The 16,014-nt window shown below is 44.2% G+C and overlaps 1 protein-coding gene across 2 annotated transcripts in view; it reads right to left on the bottom strand.

Annotated features, from left to right (window-relative positions):
- Positions 1 to 12,633, bottom strand: part of LOC143282905 (uncharacterized) — a 315,044-nt gene extending 302,411 nt beyond the window's left edge. For both annotated transcript variants that reach the window (XM_076588788.1, XM_076588797.1), the window contains exon 1: positions 12,540 to 12,633. In XM_076588788.1, coding sequence (XP_076444903.1) covers positions 12,540 to 12,618 — 79 coding nt within the window. In that variant the 5' untranslated portion in view covers positions 12,619 to 12,633. The remainder of the gene's footprint in view (positions 1 to 12,539) is intronic.
- Positions 12,634 to 16,014: the final 3,381 nt, after the last annotated feature.

The following is a 16,014-nucleotide window of genomic DNA, read 5'->3' as shown; positions in this document are numbered from 1 at the left end:
TCGGATCGCAGCCAACCATAGTGCACTGTGTCAGGACATGTACGAGATCAAACAACATATGGCGTGGGTGACGCGTTCTGTACAGCAAAATACCAGCAACATCAGATCGCTTCACGAAAGACTGGTACACTCGGAAGAGCAAGCAACAAGATTACAGCGGGAACTGGATCGGGTGCAATCCGACATGAGACGGAAAAACCTTAAGATCATGGGTCTGAGGGAAGAAGTAGGTGAGTCGTCGGCATTGCTATTGACCAAAGTGCTGGACACTCTGAACAGTTATGTTGGTGACCAGTCTCTACACCAGGAGGACGTGGTGGACGCTGTACGAGTGGGCAGACGGAGCAACAGCAGCATCAGACCAGTGATCGTCACGTTCAGGCGACTGCAGACCACCATGTCAGTCATGTCCGACAGGAATGGCAGACAGGCGATGGCGCGGGACAAGGGCATCAAGGTGGGGCCAGACCTCACCCCGACACAGCGTGACGAGGCCGACCGTTTAAAGACCCAGGGGAGACGCTGGTACCTGAAGGACGGCCGGGTGCTGCCTGTCGATGACCGCTACCGTAGGGACCAGCAACATCGACAGCGTCAGTATGCTGGGCAGGTGGGCAGAGAACAATATCACTTCAACAACAGTGACGGCCGGGAGAGGGAGAGAGAGATGGTGCTGAACAGTGCAGAGCGGGAGAGGAGGCGGAGAGCGAGAGAGGACGGAGTCTCAGAGACAGCGGGCGGGGCTTCTCGTCAGGACAGCCCGTTTCCTCCATCTGCAGGGCGTCACTTGAATCAAAGCGACGACGAGATGAACGTCAACGATCCAGTGGAGGACGAACAAGTTGGCGGACAAGGCAACGATGCTGCAGGTCCAGTGACAGTTCCTGTACCCCCCAGAGGTGGTGAAGTGGTGAGTGAGGGGATGTGTGAGGGAATGGGGGAGCAGGACAGAGAGGTGGAGGGAGAGACGAGAAGTAAAAGAAGGGAGGGGACGGATGGAAGTGCTGTGAACAATGACCCTGTACCCACCACCCCCTTGTGTGGATTTGGACGTGGTTCTCCCATCAGTGCGGGGAGTAGTGCTGGGTCGGCTGCTTCAGCAGGGAGGGGAAGGGGGACTCGCATGAGGGGTGCACGCCAGTCAGAGGCCGCTCAGTCGTTGCACTCTCCTAGGCAGCTGAGGAGCCGAGCGACCACTGCACCAGACCGCAGGCCTGGGGAGCTGAACAATCAGTGGAAGAGATTGTTCGTCCAGGGTGCAGGTGAGACAGCTGGCTCGGACTCACTCAGCAACTGTAATGATGAAGTGAAGGGTGCAAAATGAGGGTCAGACCAGGATCCGGTGCACGGCGATCGAGTGCGTGACGGAACTGCAGAGACAGTTTTAAAATCCGGCACTGTTGTTGACGGTAATGTACCCCAGCCCTCGCGCTGCAGTATTTCTTTCGCTTCATTTAATGTTGAGGGTCTTTGGCGTATTACAAATGAGCTTGACATGTCGTTTCTGATAAATGATTACGATTTTATTCTTTTAGTAGAAACGTTTACCGAAACTATCCCCGATACTGTATTTTGTTCTCATGCTGTGTTTGTGTGCCCTGGTGTTAAGATTTCCGACAGTGTACATGGACGTTTGTCTGGTGGTGTAGCTCTGCTGGTGAAGAAGGAGTTTGTGCCATTCATTGTGAGAATACATGTCGAATTTGACAACATTATTGTGGTAAAGTTGTCGCGTGTACTTCTGGGTACTGCATCTGACTGCCTCCTTATTGGAGCATACATTCCACCCGAAAGTTCCAAATACTATGAAGAGACAGATATATATAATGGTATTTCGATGTTAGAAGATTGTTTGTTAGAGTTGTTTAAGGAATTTGGTGATTGTCCTGTAATTGTATGCGGTGATCTGAATGCTCGCACGGGTACCCTGAACTACAGAAATGTTGATCCAATTAGTGATCTATGTACTCCGAGTGGTTGTGATACGTTGGAGACATCAACTGTGCAGAATGATTATTTATGCAGAATTTCTAAAGACAGTCACGTGAATTCTTTTGGTCGTTACCTGCTTAATGTATGCGAGGATTTCGACATGGTTATTCTTAATGGTTTAAAATTGTTGTTGAGCTATTCTGATAAATATACATACATTGCTACTAATGGCTGTAGTGTTATTGATTATTTTTTGGTATCCAGCTCAATGCTTACTCGTTGTAAAAGTTTGAATGTTAAGCACATGGTAGAGTCAAAGCATTCCCTTGTCGACTTTTGTTTGGCTGTGAATTCAAATTCAAACGTTTTGCTACAGCAGACTAGAACACGTATGCCCATGTCCAAGCTGATTAAGTATAAATGGGATGATGTAATGAGGGAGACTTTCTTCAGTAATATGTCCTCTGACAAGGTGAAACAAATAATTCAGGATGCAATTTCACTTGTAGATGTTGATGTTAACGCTGCACTGTCAAAATTTAATGAATGTTTTGCTTTCTCGGGTGAATGTATGAAGAAAACAGTTGTGTTTGGGAATGAGAGAAGAAAAGTATGGTTTGATCTTGAGTGCCGTGAGAGCAGAAAAGTTCTTTGTAATCAATTACATAGGGCCTCTAGAACTAACCTGGACACTGACCGTCTGGCTTATGTCCAAAAACGTAGAGAGTATAAAGAGTTATTGCGTAAAAAGAGAAAACTGCATAGAGAGGATGTGATTCAGTCTCTACGATGCCACTCGACCAATCCAAATCAATTCTGGGACACAGTTCGTTCTGTTAGGCCTAGATCAGGTGGTACCGACAATATTTCTTGCAATGATTGGTTCTCCCACTTTCAAAATGTTTTCAATGATTTTTCTGTGGATAACGATAGTGATGATAACTTTTGTATGTATTATGACAACCGGCATGCTGCTCGTTTATGCGAGAGAAACGATTCATTAGATCAAGAAATTTCTGTATCAGAAATCGAAGCTGCTGTCAGGGCACTCAAGAGTCAGAAAGCTGCTGGGCCTGATAGGCTAATTGGAGAATTTTACAAACATAGTGCATTTCACATCATGCCTTTTTTGTTGAAGTTTTTTAATTTCATATTTGATCACGGCATTTTTCCAGATGATTGGTGTTTGTCAGTGTTGCAACCACTCCATAAGAAGGGCGATTTGAATGTGCCTGATAATTACCGTGGTATCTCCCTGTTAAACATTTGTAGCAAGCTGTACACTTTTGTGCTGAATAGACGTCTTACTAAATGGATTGAAGAAAATGGGGTTATTGGGGAAGAACAAGCTGGGTTTAGAGAAGGTCATTGCACAACTGATCACATTTTTACATTGCTTGCATTAATACAAAGACAACTACTCAGACATAGAAAATTATATGTTGCATTTATTGATTTTCGAAAAGCTTTCGATACTGTTAGAAGAGATAAGCTCTGCAGAATTCTGAGTGTCAATGGTATCAATGGAAAATTTTTAAATGCACTGAAAAGTATTTACACAGTTGTTAAGGCGCGTGTTCGCGTCGGAGGTGACCTCAAAGATACTTTTCTATGTCCTCGCGGGCTGAAACAAGGCGAAGTATGTTCTCCTGCATTGTTTTCAATGTTCATTAATGAGTTAACAAAAGAAATTAATAATCATGGTAGGCACGGCATTCAGCTTTCACCAGAGTTTATCCAAATTTTGATCTTGTTATTCGCCGATGATGTTGCCTTGTTATCTGACAGCATAATTGGTCTTCAAACCCAACTGAATGTTTTGTTCGAAACCGCCAGACGCCTTCACTTAGTTGTAAACCTTGATAAATCAAATATTGTTGTCTTTAGAAATGGACGTTTTCTTGCACAGAACGAGGCATGGATGTTCGGTGATGAACAACTGAAAACTGTTAGCATGTACAAGTATCTTGGTGTTATCCTTACTACCCGACTTTCTTTCCAACCCACTATGCGTGATTTGTCTGAACGTGCGAGAAAGGGATGTGCAGCTATCTTTAAAATGCTTTGGTCTATTGGTGAACACTCCCCTAGTATTTTTTTCAAACTATTTGACATGCAAATCAAACCAATTTTGACATACGGAGCAGAAGTTTGGGGTTTGACTGGAAATCAAGAGTGCATTGAAAGGGTGCACTTGTCTGCAATGAAGCGTCTTTTGGGCGTGAGTCAGAGAGCACCAAGACACTTGATTTACGGTGAACTTGGTCGCTATCCCCTGTATGTGACCACCTACTCCAAGTGTCTTAAATTTTGGCTTCGTATTGTCTTTATGGATAATGACCGTTTCCCTAAGAAAGCTTATAATATGATGTTATCATTGCAAAGTCATAATTGTTGTACTTGGGCTTGCTCTGTGAGAAATGTTTTGTATAAATTTGGATTTGGTGTTGTTTGGGAGGCTCAGTCAGTTGGTAATGTGAAAATGTTTGACTGAATTTAAGCAGCGTCTAGTTGATTGCTTTACTCAAGACTGGCATTCAGCTCTCCAATCTCACGATTTTTATGATGTGTATTCAGCTTACAACCAGTCCTTGTCACTTAAACCTTACTTGAATAATGTCAAATGTATAAATATGCGCCGTGTTTTTTCGCAGTTTAGAATTGGAATGTCCAACTTACGCTCACACTTTTTGCAGTTTAACTATGATGGGCAAAGTAGGAATTGTCCTTTTTGTGATGACACTCCGGAAACCGAAATGCATTTTCTTTTGGTCTGCCCTAAGTACTGTTATTTCTGCTAAATTTCACAAACATCCAAGTGCATCTAAGATGTCCATGTTGTTATCTTGTGCGAGTGAGAGATTGAGTGTTAGTATATGCAAGTTTGTATTCAAAGCGTTTTAATTACGAGCAAATGCTCTAGAATCGTTATCGATGCCCATGTAGTTCAATGGTTCTCCTAGTATTCATTTCCCTGTATTAATTTTGTTTGTCCTTGTGAACTCTCATTGTTATGGATCTGTGGTCTGACAATTAAAATATTTCGACTTCGACTTCGACTTCGACTCACATCTGTGACTGTCCTTCACCTGATCTGTACTCACGTCTCTGACTGTCCTTCACCTGATATGTACTCACGTCTCTGACTGTCCTTAACCTGATATGTACTCACGTCTCTGACTGTCCTTCACCTGATCTGTACTAACGTCTCTGACTGTCCTTAACCTGATATGTACTCACGTCTCTGACTGTCCTTCACCGGATCTGTACTCACGTCTCTGACTGTCCTTAACATGATCTGTACTCACGTCTCTGACTGTCCTTAACCTGATATGTACTCACGTCTCTGACTGTCCTTCACCTGATCTGTACTAACGTCTCTGACTGTCCTTCACCTGATATGTACTCACGTCTCTGACTGTCCTTCACCTGATATGTACTCACGTCTCTGACTGTCCTTAACCTGATATGTACTCACGTCTCTGACTGTCCTTCACCTGATCTGTACTAACGTCTCTGACTGTCCTTCACCTGATATGTACTAACGTCTCTGACTGTCCTTCACCTGATATGTACTCACGTCTCTGACTGTCCTTCACCTGATATGTACTCACGTCTCTGACTGTCCTTCACCCTATTTGTACTTGCATCTCTGAATGTCCTTCACCTGATCTGTACTCACATCTGTGACTGTCTTCACCCTATTTGTACTTGCATCTCTGAATGTCCTTAACCTGATCTCTGTACTTACATCTGACTGTTCTTAACCCGATATGTACTCACATCTCTGAATGTCCTTAACCTAATCTGTACTCACATCTCTGACTGTCTTTCACCCTATCTTAACTTACATCTCTGAATGTCCTTAACCTGATATGTACTCACATCTCTGAATGTCCTTAACCTGATCTGTACTAACATTTCTGTCTTTAACATAATCTTTACTGACATCTCTGAATGTCCTTAACCTGATCCGTACTAATATATCTGACCTTCCTTAACTCACATCTCTGACTGCCCTTAACCTGATCTGTACTCACATCTCTGACTGCCCTTAACCTGATCTGTACTCACATCTCTGAATGTTCCTAACCCACATCTCTGACTGTCCTTAACCTGATCTGTACTGACATCTCTGACTGTCCTTAACCTGATCTGTACTCACATCTCTGAATGTTCTTAACTCACATCTCTGACTGTCCTTAACCTGATCTGTACTCACATCTCTGAATGTCCTTAACCTGATCTGTACTCACATCTCTGAATGTCCTTAACCTGATCTGTACTAACATTTCTGTCTTTAACATAATCTTTACTGACATCTTTGAATGTCCTTAACCTGATCCGTACTAATATATCTGACCTTCCTTAACTCACATCTCTGACTGCCCTTAACCTGATCTGTACTCACATCTCTGACTGCCCTTAACCTGATCTGTACTCACATCTCTGAATGTTCTTAACTCACATCTCTGACTGTCCTTAACCTGATCTGTACTGACATCTCTGACTGTCCTTAACCTGATCTGTACTCACATCTCTGAATGTTCCTAACCCACATCTCTGACTGTCCTTAACCTGATCTGTACTGACATCTCTGCCCATCTTGCCTTCTCTGCTGAAGAAACTTCATCACTTTCCTTGTCTTTACGTCCGCTGTCATTTCCGATTGACACAGTCCCTGAAGACGATATGGACTGAAACGTGGACACTTTTTATCAAAGTGAGTCTTGTTTCACAACCTACAGCTTGCTGCTCTTTATCAATACTTTCCCCATTTGTCAGATATGTGATATTAGACGACAGAAAGACAAAGCCATAAAGAAAAAAACATATCACTGCTGTCATTCCTGACTCAATGTGTGTATGCGTGTATGGGGTGTGTGGGGTGGGGGTGTGTGTGTATGTGCGTGTGTATGTCATATGAGAGAAAGAGAGAGAGAGAGAGAGAGAAACGAAACGAAACGAAATTTTATTTTACCAGGGTAATGAGAGAAGCAAGAGAGAGAGAGAGAGCCCACGCGTGTTTGTGTGTGTGTGTGTGTGTGTGTGTGTGTGCACGCTCGTGCTGGCATGTTGTACCAAACAAAAGAACACTGGCGTTCGGTTTGAGTTCCACGACATGTATAATCATGTGTAGCGTACGAGTTTTTCGGACCAAGGGAAGCAACCGTGCGGTGGTTCCCATCGCTGACGGAGGAACCTGGTTGCAGTTTCACCTGCCGTGCCCCATCACCCTGTCTCCCTCAGCCAACGGCCGCCGTGCATTCCATTCCCCTAATCTCTGCAGCTTCAAGTGCCGCGAGTCGAATCAATTCGTCTCGGTGTCTGATATCTCTTCTCAATTATTCAGGGGTAATTAGCTTCATGACCGTACAGACAATGCAATGAGCTACTGCCTCGAGAATGCCGTTCCTGGTTCGCTGGTTGTTCAGTTTTGTTATTTATCTATCTATATTCTTTATCGTGGCGCATACAATAGGATTTGGTACCATTCTTTTTTCCCTTTTCTTCTCCTTTTTTTTCTCGTATTCTTTGTGTTATCATTCAGACAATGGAATTTGCTAACACCTTGAATTTCGTTGTGCATATTGCTGATTCTTTAGGTTTTTTTTTCGTTTACCTTTTATTGCGCATGCAATATATTTGGTACTACACAAAAAATAGTTAAATGCTAGTTTATTTATTTTATTATTTTTTTGTCTGCTGTTTGCTAAAAAGAAATAAAAGATAAAAAAAAATAAACAAATAAAGCTAAAAAGCCATTGTTTATGCGCTGATTGTTTTGTTTTGGTTACTTCTACTTTATCGCGCAGACCTTGGAATTTTGGTGCCATTCCATTTGGTACCATTCCAAATGCCGTTATTTATAGGCTGGTTCTTTTCCTCCTGTTTACGTTTATCTTTATTGCGCAGACAACGGAAACCGATACTGTTCCTTAACGTGTTGTTTATCAGCTGGTTGTTTTCATTTCTTTTCTTTCTCTTTTTCACGACATCGTTTATATCAGTGCTGATTTTTGTGTTTTGGTTTTGTTTTGTTTTCTCAATCCGTTCTCGAATGCTAGAGCTATTTTACAGTCACAACAACAAGCCGTATGTTCGTCTCCTGGAAATTCAGTGCCAGGATGTTTCGTTCATACCTGCCTACCCATAAAACTTGCCATAGAAAACAATCTGAACTGTGAAAAACTTGTTCAGGAACACGCCATATTTTACCAGTGTGATGGTGTGCACACATGTATATGTACTCATGCTTGTGCACACAAAAGCACTCAAACAATGGGCCACATTCATCACGCATTTACAGAGGGTGTACAAAGTATGGTGTTCCCCTTTCTGCCCTTGTAAATAAGACAACCATTCACTTGGATCTTTTCTTAAGTGTGGAGGCGTTGCTTTCGTTTTGTTTTGATTTTGATTTTTGTTTTTACGCGGCAAAGTTGGGCGCTGAATTCCCATCAACATTACACAGTCAGCTGGTCATCTTTTCAGTGGAGCCCGCGTTTTCTCACTCGACCGTCAGGTAACTCCACCCATGTAAAGGGTGTTCCTAGTTGTTTTTCTTCTTCCTCAAACATCTTTCAACCTCCAGAGATCTTCGGCTTAAAGTTGACAAAATTACATTTGGAGTTTCTCGTGTTGATCACTATGCTGTTATCAAAACGATGCCAAAGAGAGACAGGCTATTGTAAATCGGATCAAATTTTGGCAGTCCTCCATGATTAAAATAATTAGTTCTTTTTTATTCTTTCTTTTTTTTCCGAACACGTGAAGCCAGTGGCTGATACATTTTTTACTTTCTCCGCGGTTCACTTTTGATGGGGATCGAGTTTAAAACAACAAGGCATCCATCATGACAGTGATGAAAAGAAAACATCGTCAAAGACTGCTGGAAGAAGAATAAAGAGGAAGACGAAGAAAAGAAGAAGAAAAGAAGAAGAAGAACTTATTTTTGGTGGTAAACATCGAAACCTGCGTAAGCGAACCGTTTTTTTAATTGGTATTATATGTGCGAGTTGACCTTGAGCGTTCTACCGAAGATTGTAGATGGTCTGACAGGTGATCTTTGTCTAGATATTGGGTAGTATACCTATATCTTCATTCAAATCAAATTGTGTTCCATTTGTGGTCTGCACTATTTACTACTGATATGTAATGTTCAATAATGTATCTAACAAAAAAAGTACAATTTCGAATCAGACCCCTCTAGGGCCTGGTGCCCTTTCAGTGTAACAATATCACCACCTTCTGGAAATCATGTGCTAGAAATTTCCTCTTTTCTATCGTTCTCTGTTTCTGAACTTTTCCTTCTCTTTCCTTCTCTCCCATTCTTTTTTTCTGCCTTGCTGGTGCATTCACCTATGTTCTGTCAAGAAAGCCTTGAATATATTTCTTGTCCTTTTGGGGGGCACTCTTCATGTGTTGTACTCTCCTCTGCGTTGTGACGTGTTAACCCCTTGAATGCTGAATGATGAGCAAACGAGACGAATGTCACGGGAAATTTGAAGTACAGCTGCTTCTTTTGTGCGCTTTTAAAGTGGTGTAGTTGAGTTTGCTGCACAGAGGTGGTGCAACCCGAAGAGGAAAGAGTTCCTGAAAAGGAGGGTCGCCTGTGATGACAGCCCTTCACTGGCAAAGATTCCTGTCAGCAGCAGTCAAGGGGTTAAGTGAGCGTTGGCAATTTACATTTTGGATGCGTGTTGCTGTGTGTGGTTGTGACATCTGTACAATATACTTGTGTTCGTGTTTGGTTTTTTGTTGTCGTGTGTGTGTGTGTGTGTGTTCGGGTTTTTGTTTTAAATGTGTTTTTTTTACATAATCCTCTGTTGAAAGATTGATGGAATGATTAGGTCGGGGGCACATTCCAAGTTTACATGCGTGAATATTAATGTACTTGCTCCTTTTTTGTTTGTTTGTTTGTTTTCAGATTCTATGGGACTGATATTAATTTTTTTTTTGTCGTTGCCCTGATAAGGCCTTGTATAGTCTGCTAGGTTTTAAGCATCAAAGAACAAAGGAATGATTTCGAATCAGAAATTTGCATTCTCCAAATCTGGACTCACAAACGGCATGTATCACACGAAAGGTTTCGTGGATTATACCCTATGACAGTGTGAGAGATTGGTTGTTCTTGAGAAGGAAGCTTTGTTCTTCCATTAACTTGTACATGGTAGGTCCCGAGATGAATTCAGTCATTGACTAGTACGACACAGAGCAGCAGGACCAGTCCGGAGACACAGTGAGACGAGAAGAATTTCATCACTAACTAACATTGCACAGTAACAGCAAAGAGGTTCCAATATTCTCCTCAAACTTTCAGTCACACCGAGATGAAACAAGGTTTTAACTAGCTAAACACAGACACAGGCAGTATTTGAATTTCTAGTAACAAATTTATTTGCAGTTACATTGTTCTTGGCTTCATACTAAGTTCTCGTCATGCTAAAATATTCTATGTCCTAACAAGAACATGGCAGAGGTCACACATACCTCTAAACTTACTGCAGTTGGCTCGGAAGAGCTGAAAGGCTGAAGAGCTGATGAGGAAGAGAGAACGATCTGCTTGTTGGTAGGTGCCTGTATGGGGTTGGGGAAAATATTGAATAACTGGTATCTAGCGTAAACCACGGCTTGTTGGCTATTCTCTTGGAGAAGCCGTTGTCACCGAAACATCGTGACTGTAAACTTGTCAGCCAAGCATCTGTGTAAACTTTCCCATCTTCGGGGGGTCTCCGAACAGTGTACCAGAACTTGCCTTTGTGATTCTTTGGTCAACAGACCATGGGCTGACCATGCTGTAGTTTGCTTAACCTCTGGGTTTGACCTGTTTGTGTTGGGACGTATACTGCCCGGCATTTACAGTATGCCATTAATTGGTCAGTTGTGGTATACCAGGATGCGTCTTGCCAAACCCAGCCTTTCAAATTTTAGTATTTAAAGCAGGTTTGACGCTACTGAGGGTGTACACCTTCAAATACCTATTTTGCCTCCTGTGATACATGCATGCGCGTGTATCACTCACTCTCTCTCTCTCTCTCTCTCTCACACACACACACACACACATCTGCGCACGACAAAGACACGTAACACACACATTTCGATGTGACGAAGCATAGTCCCTTGTATGTCTCCTCCCACCCTCTGCTCTCCCACTGTGTCCAACCCTCCATTAGTGTATTCTGTGGTGCGTGTGTTGTGGGTCTGTGTGTGTGTGTGTGTGTGGAGGGTGTGTTTTGTTGTAGACACTTAAAGCCCATCATATGGGGAGTTTGAGCCATATAAGTACATTATCATTATTATTAATTACAATTATGTCCTCTGTGTACCTTAACAATTGTCACCAGCTGATTTACCGCTTCTTAATGTAAACATTGATTTTGTCTCTTGGCGGAATGAAGGTAAGGGAGATCAACGACTGGACAGGGGTCCTCTCTGAAATATGCAACTTTATCTTCATGCTTCATTCGTCCTGCACGCACAGTAAATCCTACAAGTAATGAACGAGCAAGGAAAGAAACAAAGTGATGACTGTAGGTCCACTGACGCGAAACATTTAGAGATAGAACTATTTACGTGATGAAAATTATCATAATATCAAAATAAAGCTGATGTACGGTATCCGGATTTAAAAAAAAAGGGCTCAATTGTAATGTAACGCTGCTACAGGGATGTGCAATATGCAACACACACACACACACACACACACACACACAGAGCAAATACTTATCTACTACCTCTCTTCTTTCCATCTAATAACACTTCTAGTGAATAGACGTTAAACTGAAGATCACACACACACACACACACACACATTCCACTCCTCTGTGTGACGCGCGGAGTGAACGTCCACACATTGACGTGATAACTACTCATTCCGTCTGGAAGGGGAAAATTGGAGAGAAAACCTGAACGTCCCCCCCCCCACTCCCATGCCCCCGTGGCCGTGACATTACTTGTGTCTCGTGAGTTACACTCCACACGCCTGTCTCACTTTGTGTGTGCACTGGAGAAGTGTGTGTGTGTGTGTTTATGTGTGTGTGTGTGTGTGTGTCATTGGGATCAGTTTTCTATCTGGCTTTGTCTACCAGCCACACAGCCTCATCCAAACCAAACCAAAGGGAACCAGAGGTAAACAAGACGGAGAAATACACGGGTATCGTGTATCGTGAGATCTCCGAAAATCACAAACTTCTCAAATAATTATATGGAAACCAGATAAAAAGAAAATAAGAAGAACAAGTCTGTTTACCACAAGGTGTAATCTTCAGGATAACAAAAAATCGCTTTGAATCTATCCCCACCCTACATTTAACCCAGTCGGCAAACTTAATCAAACCATGCACACAACCGCTCTCATTGGGCAATGAATACGCTCCAGTTTAGGAGTGAATGTGGCACAGCAGACAGGCAAGACAGCAATCAGTGTGGCACAGCAGACAGGCAAGACAGCAATCAATGTGGCACAGCAGACAGGCAAGACAGCAATCAATGTGGCACAGCAGACAGACAAGACAGCAATCAATGTGGCACAGGAGACAGACAAGACAGCAATCAGTCATATAAAGAGACGAACACAAGACAGCAGGCGGACAGTGACCACTCACGGAACCAGTGACGATGAACACGGCGGATGATGGTCACTGTGTGCCACTGACCGTCCTCGTATTTCATGTAGGTGGCCATCCTTCACTCCGCTCACCAGCCTCACGCCCTACATCCACAGGTATCGGACCAGTCTCTGTGGATCCTTCACTCCGCTCACCAGCCTCACACACTACATCCACAGGTATCGGACCAGTCTCTGTGGATCCTTCACTCCGCTCACCAGCCTCACGCCCTACATCCACAGGTATCGGACCAGTCTCTGTGGATCCTTCACTCCGCTCACCAGCCTCACACCCTACATCCACAGGTATCGGACCAGTCTCTGTGGATCCTTCACTCCGCTCACCAGCCTCACACCCTACATCCACAGGTATCGGACCAGTCTCTGTGGATCCTTCACTCCGCTCACCAGCCTCACACCCTACATCCACAGGTATCGGACCAGTCTCTGTGGATCCTTCACTCCGCTCACCAGCCTCACACACTACAGGTATCGGACCAGTCTCTGTGGATCCTTCACTCCGCTCACCAGCCTCACACACTACAGGTATCGGACCAGTCTCTGTGGATCCTTCACTCCGCTCACCAGCCTCACACCCTACATCCACAGGTATCGGACCAGTCTCTGTGGATCCTTCACCACGGGAAGGATGGGTCAATTGAAGCTCTTCCCGGGGACCGCTGTGTTCATGTCTTTGGCCAGTGGGATACCCCGAGGGGTGGGTGGGGAGAAGGGGGGAGGTTCCACGATTTGCCCGCTCCTTTGAACTGTTCCTTCTGTTTGCTTATAGTGTTTGTAACCGTTCAGGCGCTGCATGGAGGGACGAGTGAACAATGTTCGCTTTTCTCCACAGCACACCACTGTGGTCTCCTTGCTTTGGTCTGTGTGTGTACACACGTCATCGTGCCTGAACAAAAGGAGACTGAGAGAGGGGGTAAACACAGTCCCAACACGCCTGTCATGGCTGTGAAATCAGGGGAGGTCACCAGGCCACACGTCTGTCCCAGGCCTGTCTGGCTGGATGTGGCTCACACCACAACGTCTGCCTCCCACCCCCACCCCCACCCCTCACACCGTAACCAATGAAGAACAGCGGCCCCAGTCAGGGGCAGTCACCTGAGGAGGGTGAGGTTCAGCCTCACAACACGGCCAGGAACCTGCAGCACACACCGCTACCTGCTGTGACCACGAGCAGAACTTGTTTTTATCGTTGGTGGGTACAGTGTGATGTCTTCATTGATAGTATTATGATATCATTGACAGATACACTGTCAGGTAATTGTTGATGGTTGAATCTACGGTGAGATCAATACAGACCGCATTTTGATACGATCATTAACTGCCACGGCTGTGCGGCTGATTACCAGTGTCTATTAAGCTGTTGAAAGTCACCAAGGACTGCTCAATTGTAACACCATTTCTAACTAACCACAGTCATCAAAATCACAGCACCTGAAAGCGGCCTCACCGGAACACAGACAGGGCTGGTGCCCCACAACATTCCGGCAGTCCAGGTGAAGGCACATCCACAGCACGGTGCATCACGATGTGCTGACACCCTGACGGCCATCAGTCACCAGGGACGCCCCCCCTCCCCCTCCCCGCGCCGTGCACCGCTCAACAAGCCACGTGACCGGAGGGCGGGCTGGAGGGAGGGAGGGAGGTGGTTGCATGCACACTGCACTGAAATCAAACACATGTGCCCATCTCGAAACAAGACGATCAAGCCGCGGAAATGTGTTCCATTCCAAGTGCCTTGAAAAACAACCAGCTCCTCCACCCCACCCCACCCCCACTCCACCCACTATCCCACAAAAAAAGAGAAAGGGAAAGAAACACAAATTATATTTTGTGAAGGCCACCTACGGATACACAAATGGGGAAGGAGGAAGGAGAGAGAGAGAGAGAGAGAGATGTGACAAACGCTGCTGGCTGATCATTTACCACACACGGTAAGTAAAGAGTCAGAGATACCGTCACCATACAACATGTTGAGATAATCTGTTTACGCTCGGTGGCACCAGACAGTCCACATCACGCCCTGCAGAAAGTTGATAAAGTATGTGTCTGTGCTGACAGACAGCCACGCTGTTTCATTTATCTAGTATATGAACTGGAGTGTCAAAGTGGGGGGGGCGGGGTGCAGGGGAAGGGGGGAGGGAGAAAGATATGCCAACCTGTTTGTTTCACGAAGTCCCCACACGGGGATCACAATAACAGGTCAACACGGTAAAACAGCTTGTGGCAACCTGAGAGAAAATTAGACTTTGCAAGGCACACATCAAAATATCATAACTAACGTCATTTTATCATGGATTTTCAAAACATGCAAAGTCGAATGTTTCTGTCAAACATTCACAGGAAAACTCTCTCTCTCCCTCTTAATGTCTAAACACTACAATCATTTTTCAAAGCTGTGCATGGCATGCACATGGTCAGCCGCAATCACAGATATGATATCATTTTGTAATAATAATAATAATAGTTTAGTTCAGCTGCTTAAGAAGTCATCACTGCGTTCGGACAAATCCATATACGCTACACCACATCTGCTTAGCAGATCCCTGGCCAGCAGGAACGTAATACTGTCAGCTCAGTGCTGTTGGATAATCTAAGTCTTCAAACTGCTGCTGAAGATCCCATTCGACAAGTACTATTATTACTGCTACTACTACTGCCACTACTATTACAAATAATAACTTATTTTATCATTATTATCATTGTCATTTTTATTATCATCATCAGTAGTAGTAGTAGTGGTAGCAGTAGTAACATTACTAGTAGTAGTCGTATGAGATCCTCAGCAGCAGTTTGAAGATTTGGATTATTCAACTGCAGCAGACGTCTTACGCAAAGGCTTTCCTGCAGTTCAAAAATGATGTGGCACGTGGATACATTCCACAGACACAGTTCCTTCAACATTACGAACCACAGGAGGTGTAAGCTCGAAAAAACAATAATACTAGTATATTGTATGCTGATACATGTATATGTATATGTATATATATATATGTGTGTGTGTGTGTGTGTGTGTGTGTGTGTGTGTGTGCTCGCTCTCTCTCTCTATCTCCCTCTCTCCCTCTCTCTGTGATGCGTCATTAAAACAATTTCGTTCGTTCGTTCGTTCTCTGTGATGCGTCCACGATCTGCATGATGCATGACACGAGCATTAAATCTGCGTGTCCCTCATGCAGGCCTACGTCAGCACAGATGTGATTGCAGCTGTGTACGTCAGTGTCTTTGTTCGTGTGAAGGCTCTTCGCATGTGTATCTGGACAACTCGTGAATCAGGCGTGCGTGCGTCCGTATGTGTGTGTGTCAGTGAGTGTCAGTCTTACTCGGGCACTTTCTTGTATTTTTTACGTTCGTTGTGTGTGTGTGTGTGTGTGTGTGTGTGTGTGTGTGTGTGTGTCTTCATAATCATATGATGCGTAAACGCCTGCGTGCGTGCGTCCTATTCGCGTGCGTGTGCA

This window comes from Babylonia areolata, chromosome 1, assembly GCF_041734735.1.
Source record: "Babylonia areolata isolate BAREFJ2019XMU chromosome 1, ASM4173473v1, whole genome shotgun sequence".
Lineage (NCBI taxonomy): Eukaryota > Metazoa > Mollusca > Gastropoda > Neogastropoda > Buccinidae > Babylonia > Babylonia areolata.
This window is presented reverse-complemented; position numbering and strand designations above follow the sequence as displayed.